At 43.5% G+C, this 19,558-nt stretch overlaps 1 protein-coding gene across 2 annotated transcripts in view; it reads right to left on the bottom strand.

The window, feature by feature from the left end:
- Nucleotides 1-19,558, bottom strand: part of syt6a (synaptotagmin VIa) — a 59,210-nt gene that overhangs the window by 4,017 nt on the left and 35,635 nt on the right. For both annotated transcript variants that reach the window (XM_034591260.1, XM_034591261.1), the window contains exons 2-5: nt 10,063-10,450; nt 8,289-8,850; nt 1,938-2,058; nt 763-934 (exon numbers count right to left, since the gene is read on the bottom strand). In XM_034591260.1, the coding sequence (XP_034447151.1) occupies nt 763-934; nt 1,938-2,058; nt 8,289-8,850; nt 10,063-10,450 (1,243 nt within the window). The remainder of the gene's footprint in view (nt 1-762; nt 935-1,937; nt 2,059-8,288; nt 8,851-10,062; nt 10,451-19,558) is intronic.

Genomic DNA, 19,558 nt, shown 5'->3' on the forward strand with positions numbered 1-19,558 from the left:
CAGAGGAACGTCCCACAGTGTGAAACATCTAAGTGAAGTTACAATAACTGGAACAAAGTTTTAAAATACTTTTTTATTTGCTTTTCTCGTGGGTTGTTTAGCATATTCAGATTTGTGCTAAATGAAATTTGCCCCACTTTGTTGGTAACACTTGAATGAATTAAGTTATTTTAATTAAAGTGAGATATTGTGTTAATATAACTTGCTAACTTTACGGTGAACAAACTCAATTAATTTGAATATTACCAACATTTAGGTTGGTCCAACAATATCTTTCACAGTGTTAGTCTTATTTTTCTTTTTCGATTCATCAATTATTCCACTAAATGTCAACAAATGCACAAATCCACAAATACCACATAAGTTAGGAATGATTTATTACAAAAAAGCTGGAACCAGAGTTTAATTGGCTTTTTTCTCACTATTTTAAAAATGAATGAAGATGGACGCTGCGTCTCCACTTCCTCCTGTTGTACAAAAGTTACGCTAAAATATAGAGGAAGCAGGTGCGGTCATCTTATTGGACGCTGTTTGGAGCCAGAGCATCAAAAAGTCAAATAATATCAAATATCAGTGAGATAAGAACGACCCTAATCGATAGAAACCACCTTTGTACTTTGAGATTTGTGAGTTGTCATGTCGTCCATCTTTATATGGAGTCAGAGGCTGAATCCATCAGTAGATTAACAAACTAGCTGCTGGTTTCTATCGATCGACTCATTGACCAGTTGACTGATCGTGTCGGCTGTGGTTTGTACGTACAGGTCGTAGTCCATGACGGAGATGTGCAGGCTGACGTGGTCCATGCTGTCGGGGGGGATGTCGAAGATGATGGCCTCGTTGTAGGTGGGATTCAGAGTGTTCTTCTTGATGCTCGTCTTCTTCTTTTTCAAACGTCTCCCGTCGCATATGAGCGACACTTTCACGTAGGGATCTGATGGGCGAGAACAGGAATATAAAATATCATCGTGTTTGGGAAAACTCTCAAAGTTATTTGTCTTATTCAGGAATCTGCAGGAGACATAATTAGCATGACGATCAGGCCTCCGGGAGACCAAGCTTTGACTGTGTTTGCTTTGACTTTAACGGTTGAAAGACGTCCGTCAAGCGCGAGCCGTCAGTGGCCCTGTTTCATCACTCAGTGTGTGTTTGTACATGAGCACGAGAGAAACCCCCGGAGGACCTGGCATCAGCAACGTGCAATAAATGTAGATGAGTCGACGCCTTGTGTAAACAAAGGAGATGGGAGGCCACGGATCGCTTAAATAGCGCGACTTTGAAAGCTTTCCTGATGAATGCTGATTTCAATCTTCATCCGACGGCGGCAAATCGCCTGTATGATCCATTACGCCGCGTTTCAGTCCGACGTAAGCCGCCCAAGAATCTGTAACGGCAAGCGAGAGCGCCTGCTTTGCGACACAATGTGCTCCGAGGCACAATTTGGTAGCTGCGGGTTTACGAGGCACAGACTGGAATAATGTCAGACAGCTAAACCCCCTAAAAACTCCAGGGGATTAAAAACTGTGACTCACTTTAGGATCATGAAATGTCATTAAACACGGCAGGAAAAAAAATGTCACACTCGCGTCTGAACCCTGGAATTTAATGCTACAATAAATGTCACATCGTACAAGTGATATCTGTGTTTGAGGGAAACGTGGAACGTGGAAGTGGAACAGCAAGTCTATTAAAACAAACAGCGCCGGCAACAATGTGCTGACAGTGTCTGATTATTGCAAGTGTTGAATATTAATAGTGGCTGAAATAAACAGAACGCAGCGGTGGAAGTGGCTCTCCACTGTTTGTTCATTGAGCCTGACACACTTACAATTGTGTGTGTGTGTGTGTGTGTGGATCAGTCATTTGGACTCATCTGCAGCTGGAGGTGAATCACACAAACACACAGCTCCGGCGCAAACGCACACACGAGAACTTACCTGAGTATCCAGTGATGTCCATGGCCTTGAGGTTCCTGCACTTGATGACGGTCAGTGTGAGTCTGCCGGCGGTCGGCAGGTAGCATAGTGAAAACATGATCTCTCCAAGGTCGACACTTTCCTGCAAGGACACACACACACACAAGAAGAGAATGTCACATTTATATTCAGCACACTTACGTTCCACAGTCATGTACCATTAGAGGAGAGTTTCTTTTCTCAAGGTCTTTCTGGGATAAAGAAGATATTTTGCTCTTGTCAGGTTTGAACAAGAGAAACTAATATAATATCAATAAACAGGTGTTTGGGTCAAATTCTCACACGAACACAGGGAACGAGCGGATTTGAGACCAGATTAGAAACCGGATACAAATTAATGTGACTTCACCATTTGGATGTTTGGCTTCGATTAGAACTTTTAGCAATCGTCCTTTTTCTAGTATCTATAGAGGTTTATATGTTTTTTTTATATTTATTTAATTTAACTGACTTATAAGTTCAGCACTGTCAAAATGTTTTGCTTTTGGTCAATGGTGAAAACTCGGAGGTCAATGCAAACACATCCAATCGTTTGCAGTGATTCCGTTGGTTTGAATTTATTTCACACATTTTCTAATTTTGAAAGTTTTTGAAAGGCCTTTTAAAGCTTCACTGATTCATATGCTGGTCGTTTATTTAATATTTACACAAACTGAAATCTTAAACTAACTGGTTTTGTATGATACAACACAGGAGGGTGAACTGTAGAGGTTTTATTGGTGAGTGTGTTCAGATGTTGTCCGATGCAGCTTTTCGAGTCTGAGGACCAGATAAGTTAAAAGGTGCCAAAGGTCTTATTAATAACAGTAGATAACTGTTCAGCTGAGGGCAGGGAGGTAAAGTGAACACTATTCCCCTCTGGACTCGAACCTAACCACCGGCTGTGGCTTTGCTCTGCTGAGTTTGCATGTTCGCCTTGTTTCTGCCTTTTGCTCCAGTTTCCTCCCACAGTCCGGAGACAAGGAGCTGAGCTACATCCAAACAACTACGTTTCCGTGTGATGACATCCAGCGTATCTGTAGCACATAAATCCTATGGATGTAGCCTAAATTGCCCGTGGGTGTCTCCGTGACCTCGTTCAGACCCGGCGGCTACTTTCTTTTCCGCTGTGTGAATGCAAATGCCACATGTGAAGGATGATGATTGCATCTGTCAGATATTAATACAAGGGTCTGAGCAAGGCCAGAATGTCGGCCCTGTAATGGACCGGCGAACTGCCCAGGGTGAACCCCGCCTCTCGCCCAATGTCAGCCGGGATTGGCTCCAGCTTCCCCCCCTCCCAGTGACCCTCAGAGGAAAAAGCAATATAGATAATAGATGGATGTTCGAATGAGGAAAACAACTTGGGTTTATCCAGATATCAGTTTCCCGCTGAAGAGATTAGGATTCATCCTGAAATCAAGACCAATCAACTGTGTGTATTTGCCAAAACGGATAATTTAGATAATTAAAAAGCATAATTTCTAAAATGTCGCCTCCGCATGATTATAATCAGAGGAGATTTACAGCTCAGTACTCAAACATAAGCAATTACCCACAAAATTAACAAGTCTCAGTAAAATGTTTAGAGGGTTTTTTATCATCAAGTGTCGTCATAAATCAGAACGTCTTACATTTCGAAGACACACAGTCTGACTACCGACTAAATCATCACTGTTCACTGGTGTAAACACAGTCCGGGGGAATCCGACTCCTGTTATCTGTCCCATGCGAGTTCTCAGCTCCTAGAAACAGCATTAAGGTCGTGCCCCCCCCCCCCCCCCCCCCCACACTCGGAATGAGCTCGGTGAGAGGGCCCCACTGATTGGCAAATCCCGACACGTCTTCTGTGTGAGTGCGCGCTTCTTAACGCCGCCTCCCCCGCGTGTACCGCTGAGATTCGGCTTTCCCTGCTGTGGGAGTGAGGGATTTGGTTTTGAAGGGTGTGAAGGTGCAGCCGTAATGTGAGAGCGCAGCAGAAACGTCGAGTGTTGTAAAAGCACCGAGTGACACTTTGATTGTGGTCGTAGAAACACAGGCTGGCTTGTTGCCGGTTCAACGCCTGAGCTGCATTAACTGTTTTCAGCCACGTTTGCTGTGTTGCTCGGTGGACGGTGTCGGTCGGCCCAGACTAATCGATGTAGTTTAACAACCGCCACATGGATTACATCAAAAAAACTTTTTAAAAGACTTTCATGATTCCCAAAGGATGAATTCCTCCAACTTATCCTGTAGCGACACCAGGAGATTTGGGCTTTTAGTGAAATGTCTCGACAATTCTTCTCTGTAATGACATTTTTATCCCTTAAACTCGTCACATGATGTCATCACCAGGTTAATTTCTGTTTATGACCTATAATAGAGTATAAGAGCCACACTGAAGAAAAATATATAATATTATAACAAGAATAAAGTCCCGATTTAGAATTGCTGCAGTATAGGTCTTAAATCCCACCACCTGCATGTTAGCAGACGAGACATGAACCAAACTAAAAAAGTTAAAATGTAGATCAACTCAGTTTTTCTCAAAAATAGTTTAATTAGTTAATTTCAGGTAGCTCTTATCACACTGATGTATGTTTCTGTAAAGTTTAATTAGTTATTTGATGGTGTAAAATAGGGGGGGGGGAAATGTCATGATTGACAGCTGAGACTGACTCCTGATTGGTCGACCTCGTGTTCGCTGCTCTGGCTCCACCCCCTGATGACCCGCTGCACAGACTCCAAATGCACAAGATCTACAACCAGGACATCTTTGCTTTATTTCTGGACAGCGGGAGGAATTGGAGAACATTCATCCATCTTTATATATAATCTATGCTAATTATCAATGTGAGAACATCAGCCAGACATTAACGGTTTACTTAAAAAATCTGTCTTTAGTCTGATATTATTTCCTTATTAGTCGTTTTCTGGATTTACATGGAAGCCTTGTTACAGAGAATGATTGATAAACACAGCAGATAAATAATCTCTGTAACTGATTAACATGTAATAAACCTTCACAAAGTAAATGTTAAGATTGAAACAACGCGTGAGAAAAAGTCCGAAGTCGATATCTACAGATTCTTTATCTCAGTAATGTTTGTGGGTTGAAGTTATCGATGATCCCTGAATCTGCTGCTCCCCCCCCCCCCCCCCCCCCCCCCGCTGATTGATACCCACTCATTAGGCTGCACAGTGTTTGTAAAGTCAAGTCTTTATCTCACCCACAACTTTCATCACACACCGCTACATGATTTATTCATTTTTTGGGGGGTTTCTACTAAGATCCCACCATCTGTGCATTCTTTATGTTGCCAATCTTGACTTTAATGTGATCAAGGGATTCTGTCATAAAATCATTTGGTGGTTCAATAAAGTTTGCGTGCCAAGCTGAGGCCCCCCCCCCCCCCCCCCCCTTGCTTTTCTACCTCCGAAGCAATAACGTTGAGATTATTGAACCATCCTTGAAGAAGCTCAAGTTCAAGAACTGCAGGGGGGGGGGGGGGGGGGGGGGGCGTCTGATGTAAGGGCACTGAGGAGGTGATAAAGCGATGAAGGCCCTAAGAGAACAAACACGATGCCAAACAACATTGGCACAAAGACATCACCGGCCCCTGGACATCAACAAGTAACAGGAAAACAATTACAGGAGTAAACCGTGAGACAGAAATATCCTCTCATGTTTAGAGAAGTGTTGTGGCTGCAGCGAGTCCCTTTATGTATTTTAAGAAGTGCCAATTATGTTTATGTCCAATAATAAAAAAAAAAAACTGAGCTACGGATCTGAATCGTAATGCTTTTTGCTGACTGATGCATTTCTGGTGATTTGCTTCACATTACAGATGCGGGAGGCAGGATTTTAAAATTCCCTCAACACACCGTTCATCCTCACAATCACACCTCCACCTTAAAAAAGAGATTGACCAGACACAAAGGACATTTTCTAAACTTGTTTGTTGGTGATTGGTACCGAGCCTCTAAAGTCCCTACAGGAGATATTTATTCATCTTACACTTACAAGATAGAAAAATATCAACTGCTGGGACTTGAGGGGCTTTTAATTACTCGGTTAATAAATTTAACTATCTATTTTTGGGTGTTAATACTTAAATACTAATCTCACAATGTTGTAAATACTGTACAAGTACTTTCCAAATGTCTGATGTTTCTGCTTTAAGGCTCATTTATACTCAAGTTGATACAGAAACCGATGTAGCATCATGTCCGTACTCTTCATTCATTTGGTCTGTATTCGTACTCACCTTCTGAAAGATTACAGATAAGCAAGTAACACAAGGGGGGGGGGGGGCAGTGTAGCCAATAGTTCAAGCGAGACAACCAAAGTCAATCGCTGCACCCTTATACATATTGGCAGCATAAATGAGCCTTAAATCACATTACAAGTTATTGTAATTATCTGACGTTGATTTAAATGTGGGTGTAAAGTGAATATTTTAAGGATTATTATATTTCAAGTATTTAGTTTGTTGTTGTCAGTAAAATCCCCAAACGAGCGAGTGTCAGGTCGAGCATCGACCTTGTCAGAGCAGCAGCAGCACAGCTGAATCACACCGTGTTAACAATGAGCCGTGCAGGCGACACCACAGGAGCTTGGAACCGCTTCACCTGAGCAGAATGTTGTCGTTCTTAATTTATCGAGGACACCTGTGCTCTTCCTGCCATTATCTGCCAGAGCGTCTGCTGCGATAAAGGACGTTCGGGTTCACGTCGAGGTGTCGACTTCGTGAGCGACTGTTGAACAGAGTGAAGCGTCTGTTAGTCCGACATCTGTCAGGTCCACTATCCTCAGATCAGTTTGCTATTTGGAGGAAGGGGCAGGAAACACTCGTGGGACTGATGCTAATCTGAGGTAAACCCCCAACTCAAGTCTCCTGATACAATCACACGACACGCTCCTTTCACAGCAGCGCATATCAAACGCACCCTTTTAATCAGCGCAGTGTATCCAAGCCTTCAGCGCTCGGCTCGTTCTTTTGCTTCACGCCTGCACACCACACACCTGAAAGCAATGCAACCAACAGCATTTCCAAAGCACGAAACCTGCACCCGATACTACGGGCGGTGCAGCAGGGTACAGGTCCCCCTGTTGCCCCCCCCCACCCCCCCAAAAGTCACATCCACCTGATGCCTCTGACTCTTGTTTCCTTCTACGTGGGAGAAGATACAACATCCACTCCCTGCTGAGCCGATCTGAGCCGAGCCACCGAGCATGAAGACGTCTTCTGCACATATTGTTCTGAGCATTTACATAATTATTCCACATGACTCGGCAGACTGACTCTTTGTTCCTCCACTCACACACACACACACACACACACACACACACAGACACTTGCTCACTTTATGTTACCGAGAGCCTGTTGCCTTGACGCTAATAAAGATTCAATTTGCCGGTCACACAAAAGACTGACGGAGCGTCACAACACGACTCAGGCCGACTCTTCTCTGCACAATGTCTAAGACTCATTTTCCACCAAAATACCAACAACTCAGTTTGTACTTCCTCTTTTCAATCAACCTAAATAAATGAAGATGAGAATTTCCACTTGTAATACATCCAAAAACTTTACAGACGACATGTCAGCAGTATCTTCAGTGTAATCACCGTAGCTGAACATTTAAGTGATATGTACAGTTTGTATTAGAGCCCGACCGATATGGACTTTTGGGGGACGCTGCCGATATCAGGGAGTAAAGATTCCTAAGATTTAATTATCCTCATGTACAGAACATCAATTAAGAAAAGAAACAAATATTTGAATGCAACATATTGAATATTAGTCTGTATGTTGCTCGTATATCTCGAGAACCGTTCATCAGACCAGCTTCACACTGCTCGTGTGTTGTGTTAAGGATCCAGGGAAGTGAGGTGTTGAGTTTGGAAACATGACACGTTCAATGTTAATAAACGTTGAATGAAGAGGGGACCAGCGCTCGGCAGACTGGGTCGGCTGGGACTCAATTAGTGCAGGGTCCCTTTTACAGTTTCACAAAGAAAACCAGAACCAGTATCACCACAGGCCAAACAAACAGCCCAGTCCAAACAGGCGGGTTTACGGCCACTGCAACATTAATGCACATCTTTTCTGTTTATTGTGTAAAATAAAGGTTTTCATATCAGCAAACACCAGTTTGTCTGTGAAAGGCTCAGTTTTTATCAGCCAGCTAATGAATCTGTGAGTCTAGGATGTATAGATCAGAAAGTGCACTCGAGCTTACCAGTCAATACGAGACATATGGGTCACAGAAGATATCGGGCTCTCTGTGCAATCTGCTGGTTGATACTGAATGTAGAACAAACAAGAAAAAAAGCCGATGGATTCTTACACTGGTGGCGTATTGGATGTCCCTCCATATGTCTGTCTCCCTGGAGAGGTCTGACGTCTCAAACAAGTTGTCCAGCACCACCTCCCCGATCATATCGTGCCGGGAAAACCGATCAAAGTCAAAGACGCTCATGTGCAGCTTCCTGATCGCCAGCTCCTCGTACGGCACAGGGAACTGGAAGGTTTCGCTGAACGTGGGGTTGAGGGTTTTCCGGTGGACGCGGGTCTGGAACTTCTTGCGGTCCGGGAGGAGGTAGACCTTCACGTAAGGGTCGGATGTGCCGCACAAGTCCTTGGCGGGCAGGTCCAGTGCCTTGAGGATGTTGACCAAGAGGGCCTCGTTCTCGTAGTCGTACTTGAGGGAGAAGTTAATCCTGCCACAGTTTTTGCTGCTGCCGTTCTTGGACGACTCCTCCGATTCCTGGGCCTTCTGTTGGTAGAGCTCCGGCTGGATGCGGCCGATGCTGGTGGGCTTCTCTTCTTTGTCCATCATGAAGTCATTTCCCAGGTCGAGACTTCCGACCTGCATCTGCCTGGGCAGGTGTCTTTTGAATGAATTGTGCCTGCGGGGACAGAAGAAGCAGAAAGAAGGAGAGTGACGGGGGAGTAGCTGTGGTTAGTGTGGAGGAGCTGTGGTGAAGGTGAAGAGGGAAACTCTGCACGGCTTTGAGTTTGAGAATTGACCTCAAAGAAACTCGCACTAACAAAGGACGACTGATCGTCTCCTGTCTCCTCACATCTTCGGGTAAAAAATGCAATTCCTCAGACAAAGACAACAGCCGACTATAGCGGAGTTATTTCCTGAGTGGGAGGAAATAACTTGTGCCCTGTGGCCTGTATTAATATTGTTTTTAAAAATGCATGAAGACATTTACCCTTGAAAGCTTCTCTGTTCTCATGTCAGTCTTATAATAAACTGGGTGTATACATTTTAGAATATGTTTGATTTGCACCAGACGCTTCTTGTAAAGTTGAGAGTTTTTCCTTGCTGCTCCCTGATGTTATCTGGTGTTTTGCTTGACGAATGGGAAAATACAATAAAATGTAGTAGAGCTGTGTAAGGGAAATAAAGGTTGAAAAACTTTCCAGTGAGAATCAAATGAGGACACAGTGGTGACTGAGTATTGTGTTGTTTCAGGACCTTGAATAGGATTTTGCTGCTTTAGACAGAGGAGGATAACAGTCATACACGGGCAGAATAAACTTATTATGAACACATTAAAAACATGAGCAGCTGTCGGACCTGCATTGAACACCGGATATCCTCAAAGAACAAATATCACAGGAGACAAAGATATCAACGAGATTCTGGAGCTTCTGGTGATGATGCCTGAGGCCGTTGTTGATGTGCTGGTGTTAATGTAAACGTGTCTGACTGGAGAATCTCCTTCTTCATATGTGAAACTCAATTGTGCAGACGTTTCCTGCTGTAAAGTTCTGCTCGTAATGCAAAAGCAAACGTTTTTTTTTTTATATCCACTATATTTAATTAATACTCATAAAGAAGCCATCAGCATGTAATTAGCTTCACAATAATGACCTGCGAAGAGAAGCCTCTGAGGCAGAGAGCAACACAATCTACTGTATTTATTTTAATTAACTCTAGAAAGTAAATTGCCCGGATAGAAAATATCTCCCCTCATTAATGATGTATTAACTGTATTTGTTGGCCTCTCTTAAATTCTGTGTGCATGCAGGCATGTTTGTATGTAACCCGACGCCTGTTTACACATGGATAACCACAGCACGCAGTACATGCAGTGCACGTGACTAACCGAGTGGAGGAAGTTGGCTCGGTGGCTTGTCTCTGCATGCGTTGCGTGCGGCGCAGGAAGTGCTCCCTCATGGAGAGCTGCACATCAGTGGGGATGTCAGGAGATGTATGGCTTATCTTCACTGCAGCCTCCAGGAAGCCCATCGAGCCCACGGGGTCCTTCACCTTCTCGGTCGCCATGGTGACTGCCGGCTGCTGGGAGCTGGGCGACGGGGGAGGCGGTGGGAACGGGCAGTGGTGCGGGCCGCAGGCCGGGGTGAGCGACGGACTGGGGAAGTGGGCCTTAGTCCGCCAAGGCACCCAGCACAGCTTCCAGGAGACGAATGTGAGGAGGCCCAGCAGAGCCAGGCCGCAGACCACAAACACACCGAGCAGGAGGCCAAAAGGAGCTTCTGGTGGCGAGCGGGGGGGAGCAGAAACACAGGATCACACAATATGGACAAACAGATGGTGATTACAAGGGTGAGAGGGGAGAGAGAGGGAGAGAGAGGGAGAGAGAGAGAGGGAGAGAGAGAGACATTCGATTAGAGAGTGAGTTCTTCAAATGGTCTTGTGCTTTTTCTATATAAGACTGAGGACAGTGAGCCAAGTGTACGGGGAGACGAGCTTCATAAATATTACAGCAACCTCCATTAGTCTGCAGTTCAGCCAAGGGATAAGAAAAGCATAGTAGCATAATAACGTAAACATAATTCAACCGTGTGCAGCCACACACACACACACACACACACACACACACACACACACACACACACACACACACACACACACACACACACACACACACACAGTCCTCGCTATCACGGTAAAAGTAATAATCGTTTGACAAATATTTAAAAAAGAAAGAAACAAGCAAATGATATCATCTGTTTGGATTAAAAAAAGGGCTCATGGGAATAAGTCCAAGATGTCAAAACGCTTGGTCTGGTATTTTCAACATGAGGCAGATAAAAAATAGAGCTCGGCACAGTCAAACTCATTTATTTTCCTGTATGTTGAATGTGCTTCCCGGGGGGGGGGGGGGGGGGGAGAAAGCCGCATACAAAGACCTGGAGACACAGACCAAGAATGCTGACGAGCACTCTGCGAGGATTCATGGGTAAAAGAGAACAAACACAGAAAAACACACAGCTCTGTATCTCCGGCCTTTTGGGATCCTTCCCCCGAGTCGCTCCACTCTTGATTTAAAGTAAATATATTTCAGCTAATACCCGGAGTGTTTTCCACACACCAGGATTGAATTACTGATTGAATTTTTTGCTGGAGTCGTTCTTTTTCTCGGCCCGTTTGCTCAGATTTATCTACAATAACTCGCGGAGCTGCTCGGTGGCGTCTCGCAGGAGGACGACCCGCTGAACTCCGGGCCGAACGCTCCAGAGATAACAGGACGCCGCCTCCGGGCACATTGAATTAGCGCTTTTCTAATATTTACCTGGCTCAACCTTTTCTCTCTCTGCAGTAAAACACGGGCGTCAACAATCTCTGAGGAGAAGTGTTGTTTATTCAACGTCAGGCTTTATTATTTGAGGATTCACATGATTTATTATTTATCTGGGAAATCAGATAACTTGTGGTGTTTGACAGCCGAGGGAGAATTGTTCAGTCTTTGGGTTTAGTAGAAGAAATATTTCACTGAGTAAATGCAAAATATTGGGTTGGCTTTATCAGTACTTGCTGTAGAGAGATAATTATACTTCACTGCAGTTTTTTAATTGCGTTTTACTTTGTGATATACTGTACATTTTAGTCCATTACATATATAATATGGTCGTATAATTTTAATAGATCAGCCAATGTGACCTTGTATGTATTCTTTAAGTACATTGGGCTTATAATACGAATCCACCTTCACTTAAGTAGTATTTTTATTGCTATGACTGAAATGATTTTAGTAATAAGAGTATTTTGATCTGTCGCAGTGATTCATATATTTAATAAAGTCGTCTCAAGTCTTCTGTGTAAAACCGAGGTCAAAGCTTGCAGCAATAATATCTGTCCCTCCAGATGATTTTGATTATTTTCATTAATTTCATTTCACCATATCGTACACAGATGTCATGACAGCAACTATGTCTGCAAAGTAAAAGCACAACGTTTGTTTTGTTGCTGCGATGCTCCAAACGGTAATAAAGCAAATTCAGTTTCATTTGATAAAAAAACACAACTTTAAAATCTTCACTGCAGATAAACCAGGTGGGATGAACACAAAGTTTTCTAACTCTTGCACACAACAATAAAAGGTGACAGTAGGTTGTAGAAGTGTTTGAGGACGACTCACTAATGACCAGGAATAAATCTGAAGTGGCTCCGGAGCATCAACACAGAAATGTACTCGTAAGTATAAAGTAGCATAAAGTGAAAATATGCAAGTAAAGTCAATTTTACCACTTTGATATGTCTTGAGTCTTAAATTTCTAAAAACTCACTTATATAAATGCTTGTGTGACGACTGCTTTTGGGTCTAAACTCTCCTCAAATGACCGAAACATTTTCCACCTCATGTTGCACAAATTAATGAGATTTCACGTTCAGAATTCAGACTAAATGCGAGTGTCCACTAAGGCAAATTTATAGCTTAGCCAAGCGCTGGACAGGATTTCAAGTCTGGAGGATTTGTGCCCGAGGAGGATTTCTCAGCCGTCCGCGGCCCTGCAGCTTCTCCATGTCATCTCGAATTTCACACGGCTCTCCACAAAGCTCCATCTCCACCGGACTGTCTGAACCCGACCCTGCTCCCTGCACCGAAAATACACCAGCAAACGCCCCGTGGTGACAATCTGTCGCTTCGCAGTGTGTTGACAGGTAGGAAATGTGTATTTGAGTTTGTAACTTTCTTGGCTCGTTTCCCTCAGTGGCAGCAGCCGTCAAACCGAGGGCGTCTCACACTCTGACAGAACGGACTCCCCACGGACATTAAGAGATTCTGTCAGTCCTCAGCTTACTCTCATTGAACTTAATTATGTTTGATGGATACTCAAATTATGTTCTAACTTTGGGGACCTCAGTTTCCAGAGTGCTTTAGGGGGGGATTTGAAAAAGGGATCATGTTGTCACGGATTTAGTAAATTACTATAAGTTAGGGCCTCAAACTTTTAATTTAGCCTAGAATAGTTTGGTTTTTGTCAAATAAGCACCTTTAAAGAATATCGAATTAGCTATAAGGAGTTCGTGATTGCAGCGTGACGGACAAATACCACTGGATTAATTTGATACGGAACGAAACTCAAAGGAAACGTGATGTTTTTTTCAGGTTTTCTTACCTCTGGTGTGTTTTTGTGAATGTAAACATTCTCTACAAGTACAAACAAACCAAATATGTCTAATTTAAAACCTTTCAAACAAGTTCTGGAGTCCTGAGGAGTGTCGTTTTTTCAAATATGATTTTGAAGTGGAATTATGGGCTTTTATTAGTGATCAATATTGAGATTATTAACTGTAAGAAACACTGATTCAACTGAATTATGACTCAAAGAAAGATTTGCAAGCAAAAGAGGTAAGAACTACGAAAACTAACTTCCCTTTGTTTTCGCAGCACCTGCAACCACGTGCACGTCACAGGTTAGAAACCCCGGCGCTTTAATAACAGTAAGAAATGTCTGTGAGCATCTTGTTCACAACGCAAAACCACAGCTTCATTAACTCTCACTTTATCGACTCTTGCCCTCTACGTGACGGCTGCTGTGACTCATAAAGGTATAAAAAGACGCAGAAAGCCGAGATTTTCTTTCCCTTCAACGTTTGATGGTTTTTCTATTTGAATCGAAGCGGCTGCATGCGACTCGTGCACCTGCCACCTGTCTTGCTTAGTGTGATAAGGTTAATGAGAGAGCTGCAGCGCCACAATACGCTATTTCTACCACAGTGACTGCAGCTGAAACGCTGCTAATTTCTCCGTCTGTCTAGTCTCTGCCTCCCGGCGTCGGGAAGACGTATGGAGCGAGCTAATGATGCAGCGATAGTGAGACATTGACAGAGGGCCTGGGCGTGAACGTTAAAGAAATAGAGAGTGATAGAAAAGCCATTGTTCTTTCCGCTCCAGGCAGATGGGTAATGGGGCAGAGCTCTGTGAACGTATTACTCCCCCCGGACACCACCTCCCCTGACAGCGTGGGACTGCACTGACCTCAGGGTTTATTGGTGATTACACCCCATGCAGTGGACGAGTGGACTATCACTGTCCTGCCGTGAATCAAAAATGGTTCTTTGCAGGTTCTTTCGTGCTGGGAAAAAACAAAGCAAGCCCTCTATCCACAGTCAATACTTCAGAGGCTGAATCAATCTCACTCCAGAGCTCCTTCAGGTGGGTGTTCGGTGCCGGAGGGCGTGGAGGAGAAGAACCGCGGTGTGAGGAGCGAGTAAACTACCAGGTATTGACCTCTGAGCTGCAGTAACAGGCTTGAAAGCAGCTGCAGCTCCAGCGTTTAAACAAACGTTGGCATTTCTTAATGTTTAAGCGGAGCAGCATCGAGCTTTGTCCCATTCATGCAACCGGTGGCTCGGCTCCTCGCTGCCTCTTTGCACGGTTCAACACGACGTTCGTTTGATTCCTGGAAGTCGAGCGGCGATATTACTTCCACAAAACAGGACAGGTCTGGATGTCATCAGGTTTTTTCTGAGGTTGCACAAATGTAATTAGAGAGCAAAGTGAAGCCTGAGGGTCGTTTTTTTATTTTTTTCAACTCATCAAGCGCTTTCAAATCTAACCTGGTTTCCATGGTAACCTGGTCATTAGAGAGAATTTGCAATCTCTCTGTTTGCTGTGACCAAGTGACTCATCTTCAGCAGGAAAAGTCCACTCACACTGATGTTGGGCCATGGTTTTGTGTGAAACCACACTTCGGCCTACATGTGCCATCAAAGCCGGAAGCAGCATGTCCCTCCAGGACTCCGTCTCCCAGGGGCCATTAAAAACCAGAGCAAGGAACTCAATGTCCCAGAGGGCATCAACTTCACACAGAGGGGTGGAAACCCCCCCCAGGGACACAGGTTTCAACTCCCATTGGTCACTCTGGACCCCATGACCTGTGAGGTCACCGGGCCAATATAAGCTAAGTTCTCCAGCTTCTCGATCTCTTTTTTTTCTACACTCCCTCCAAGGAGAGAAGGCAGTCGAGCCTCTTCATCCTCTTCCTACGATCCTTCCACAGGAGGGAAGGCTGTGGAGCCTCTTCTCCAGCTCACATCTTCTCTTCCCATCCAACTCTTCGAGAGGAGCACAAAGGTGCAGCTTCCAGCTCATCTTACCAAGGAAACCTCTTCGCACTCCAAGCTCTGCCAACCCTTCAAGCAGCGACTCGATGTCCTGCTGTAAGAACTTCAAACAGCAACTGAACTCAACCGAAACCAGCAAGACGACACAAAACTGCGAACTGCACAGCAACTTCCTTTTTCCCCTTTCCACGGACTGGTAACACATCTGGGCTTAATAATTATACTAGGCTAAGCAAGACTGTTTATTCGATTCTGTGTGAGGTTTATAAGTTTGATTTGTGGTGTTGTGATATTTTGGGTACAAGTTATTGAGAAAGTAATGTTAGTCTGTTATGCTCTTCACAGTCTTTCGTTGCATCCAATCTAGTAACTTCCTCTAATTTGGCACACACACACACAGACACACGCATAACTCTTCACCTCATTAGCTCTACAGGTCGTAAACATTCCAATAGGTGGGGGACGGGTGTTATCTCTTTGGCCAGCGACCATCTTGAAAGCACGCTGACTCACACAGACACACGCACATACCTATCTTTGTTTAGCAATTAGACCGTTAGTAATTTGTGTTTTTATACTTTATTATATTCATAATAAATGTTTTTCTTTCACAAATGTTTTTTTATTAATGTTGCATAAGTGAATTTCGCCAACCTCTACACTGTCAAGAACCCCATATCTTTCAACTTAGCTAACTATCTATATGGTAATTTTGGTTATAGTTATTAATTTAATTGTTAATCAGAGTTCCAAATTTGTAGTTAGTACTTTTATGAGACTTATTCAATAAATTGGCTATCTTTTCCCTTCCTTTGAAGGGTGGTGCCCCGAGGTAACTTTAATCAATTAAAGTTATTATTTAATATTAATAATAAAATATTAATATCTAATATTTTATTTTGATAACCAAATTTATTTAATGCCGAAAGGCACACCATTTTATGGTATCACGTTTGATGCATTATGGCACAACACTGAAGAAGCTGTTTTACACACAGGTCAGAGACAACCTTCAGTTTGATGGGCTGTGTAACACTGAGGTGAACGCACGCACCAGCTTTATAGTCCTTTATAGTGCAAATGTATTTCACTCTTAACTAAGTGTATCTGCTCAAGAGATATAAAGTTTAACACAGTATTATACAGCGGAAATAAGATTACACCCCCTATAAGAATATTAAAATCTGCTTTTATTTGATTCTGCACCAAATTGTACAAACTGTAAATCAGATTTTACATTTTTGTAACAATCCGGCTAAAAGTGAAACGCAGATCCAGAGAACATCCAGAGGTTAATGGATGGATGGATGGATAGAGAGAGAGAGAGAGAGAGAGAGAGAGAGAGAGAGAGAGAGAGAGAGAGAGGGATGGATAGATAGATAGATAGATAGATAGATAGATAGATAGATAGATAGATAGATAGATAGATAGAGCATCAGCTGCCTCTACGTGCGTTGCCACCATCCTTCGATAAAGTAAGAAAGCTCATCTAATAATGATAATGTTGCTAAGCTAGCTGTCATCCTCAGCAGGAACCATGGACGCGGCTCCAGATCCACGTGAGACGAGCCTTTGTTACGTTTCTTTGCAAATTGGCCTTTTTCACAGTGGACATTTTGACATGTCGTAGTCGGGGGGGGGGGGGGGGGGGGGGGGTTTGCACAGGTGTTACTGATAACATTAACAATGGCTCTTTTCACTTCCAGCGTACCGGCAGAGATATCCCTGTGTGACAGTGAGCCGGCAGGAACAATACCCGGACCCTGAAGGTTACACGCCGCTAAATGGAACCCAGCCACCATTCATGTCATTATGTACACATGTGGGTTTTTCCTACGGTGTCAAAATGTCTGCCGTGAAAAAAGACCTCAAAAGAAACCGTCAAGAGGAGAAGAACCTGTTAACATTAGCAAGGAAGTGTTGGATTCATTAGTCTTGCTCAAAGGCAACCGGCAGCTACCGACCATCAGTAATTACCTTAAATGTCAATATGAGTTCTTGGACCATTTTTATTAGTTATAGATGATTTTCAACCAGATTGTGATATATACTGTGTTGTTCCTCTTTAACTTCACTGTTCTTTCCCCCATATTGTTATAAATCAGTATTATTATATACCATTGTTATTCAGTTTATCAGTATTCTTGGAGTGAAACAAGATTCAGCACCTCTCCAGAAGATTATTTCCACCCAGTCTCTAACTCCTCTCAGTGATCGATCGCTATAAAATGGCTGCTCTGTACTGTCAGCCCTGTTTACCTAGAGGGAGATAAGGACGCTGGTGAATAATGTTTTATATCTGTCACATGACAGCTGATATTTCCACAGGAAGGAGAGAATGAAAAAAAAAAAATGACAAGGTATAAAGTTAAAAGTCAAATATCCGACTCGCTGGCTTCGATTCTGACATTTTAAAAATAATCCTTCACCCAAATTCTGGTGCGTCATCCTCATAATACTCAGATACATGTATTTCTTCGAATTACAATGTGGTTGTGGTGGTGCTTCGGAAAATGTAAAAAGTAATTTACATGCAAATATAAAGTGAAACAGATTCTCGTACAGTTTGATTGTTTTCAAGGTTTCTACGATTACCGAAGAAAACTGTTCAAGGAAAAGTTCAATTAGGCCACTTTAATTAACGGCACCTCGCAAAATCGTTGCATCAACCGACCTCGGCACAAAATGGGCTTTGTTGTTTCGCCACAACCTCCTTGAAGTGTAAATTCTCCCGAGCACACTTGTCGCAAAACTGTCAGCAGTGGTTCCCCTGTCTTCTTTCCCTGAGGGGGGAAATAATACGCTCTAATCTTGATGTGGGTACCTCAGCCATTTTCGGATTTCTGTATCCCGTGGTGTCTTTTTCAGAGCCATCAGAAAATCCCATAATCCCCCAGATCCCCAAAATCCTAAAGCCCCGCTACATGCGAAGAGGAGTTTAAACCCCCCCCCCCCGACAGATCAGGCGGAGGTGTGAAGAAGAATTTGTGGCTGTGTCAAAAATAAAATTCCACTTTCACACTTCGCCAAAGTGGAAAAAAGACGCTGTGTTTATGGGAGAACTCTCTCTAATGAGCCTAATAAAGTATGGCTCAGTAATTATCCTTACTTAAAATACTTCGAAACCTATTACCCTTTGCTTTAATTTGAATTAATCTGTTTCTGGCAATAGTGCAAACACTCAGAGGGAAGAGGCTTCCTACTCGGAGCAACCGGCTGTTGTGGCAGTAAAGATAAAAGGGGGACGAACCCTTGAAAGACAGGAAACAGAGTCGTCAGCCTTAAGCCAAAGAAGCTAAATATCGGATAAGAGATCAAACGCAGACAAAAGATTCAGGGGAGGCACTTTCCACTTAAAACCATTGGCCCATGTTTGTCAGCTCCGTCTGGTTGACATGTTCCAACCTGCGAGGCCAAGATATACTGTCAAGTGGAAATATGTTCAAATATTTGTCAGAGCGGAGGGGTGGGGGGGGGAGAGTTTTATATTTTTTTCTTCCTGTCACAGTTTTGACTAAAAATATATGCGACAGAGACGTCTTGTCCAGGAAACGATGGAAAGACTCCGTGGCAGCTGACGGACGCCGGGAAGCCGAGGATAAATATCTGCCGCTGAGATGGAAATATATTTTTCATGTTTTTTCATCCCACGTTATTTAAGATGAAGATGAAACTCCGAGCGAGAGCATCTGTAATTTCTGAACAAGCTGTAACCGCTCAGAAAAGGTGATTTGCATCAGATGCCTTTGTTGGTTTCAGATTCATTAGGTCGGGCATTGTGCAGCTTGTTGTAGATAATGATGCACATCTTCGTGATTCTATAGGAACGAGTGCAGGGGCGCTCTTAACAATACGCTTTCCAAGTGTGAAGGTGATAAAAGTCTTGAGATATGCGAGCCTCATACAGACAGACAGAGATATCTGGAATTATTAGACGGAAAAATATGTCCATTTATTTGATCGATGTGACTCACTTGTCCGTTCTCTGAATATAAAGCTTTATCAGGTCGTCAATTAGCTAAACTTGGCACAAAGGCTGGAAACAGTTTGCCTTTCGCCGTCCAACAGTAAGAAAATGAGCCGAGAAGCCAAGAAATTGACGATGCATCTTGTCAGGTTTCGAGCTTAGTGTCCAAACCACTGTGGTTTGGACAAACCAGCATCAAAATACCGACAACAGGTGTGTGTCCCAATTTCAGGCGCCGCATCCTTCAGAGGCTGCATTTGAAATCAGCTACGCAGACGGCCAAGCTGCAGAAAGGGCAGTGGCTCAGGTTAGCGCAATC

Source organism: Hippoglossus hippoglossus, chromosome 7 (assembly GCF_009819705.1).
Source record: "Hippoglossus hippoglossus isolate fHipHip1 chromosome 7, fHipHip1.pri, whole genome shotgun sequence".
NCBI lineage: Eukaryota > Metazoa > Chordata > Actinopteri > Pleuronectiformes > Pleuronectidae > Hippoglossus > Hippoglossus hippoglossus.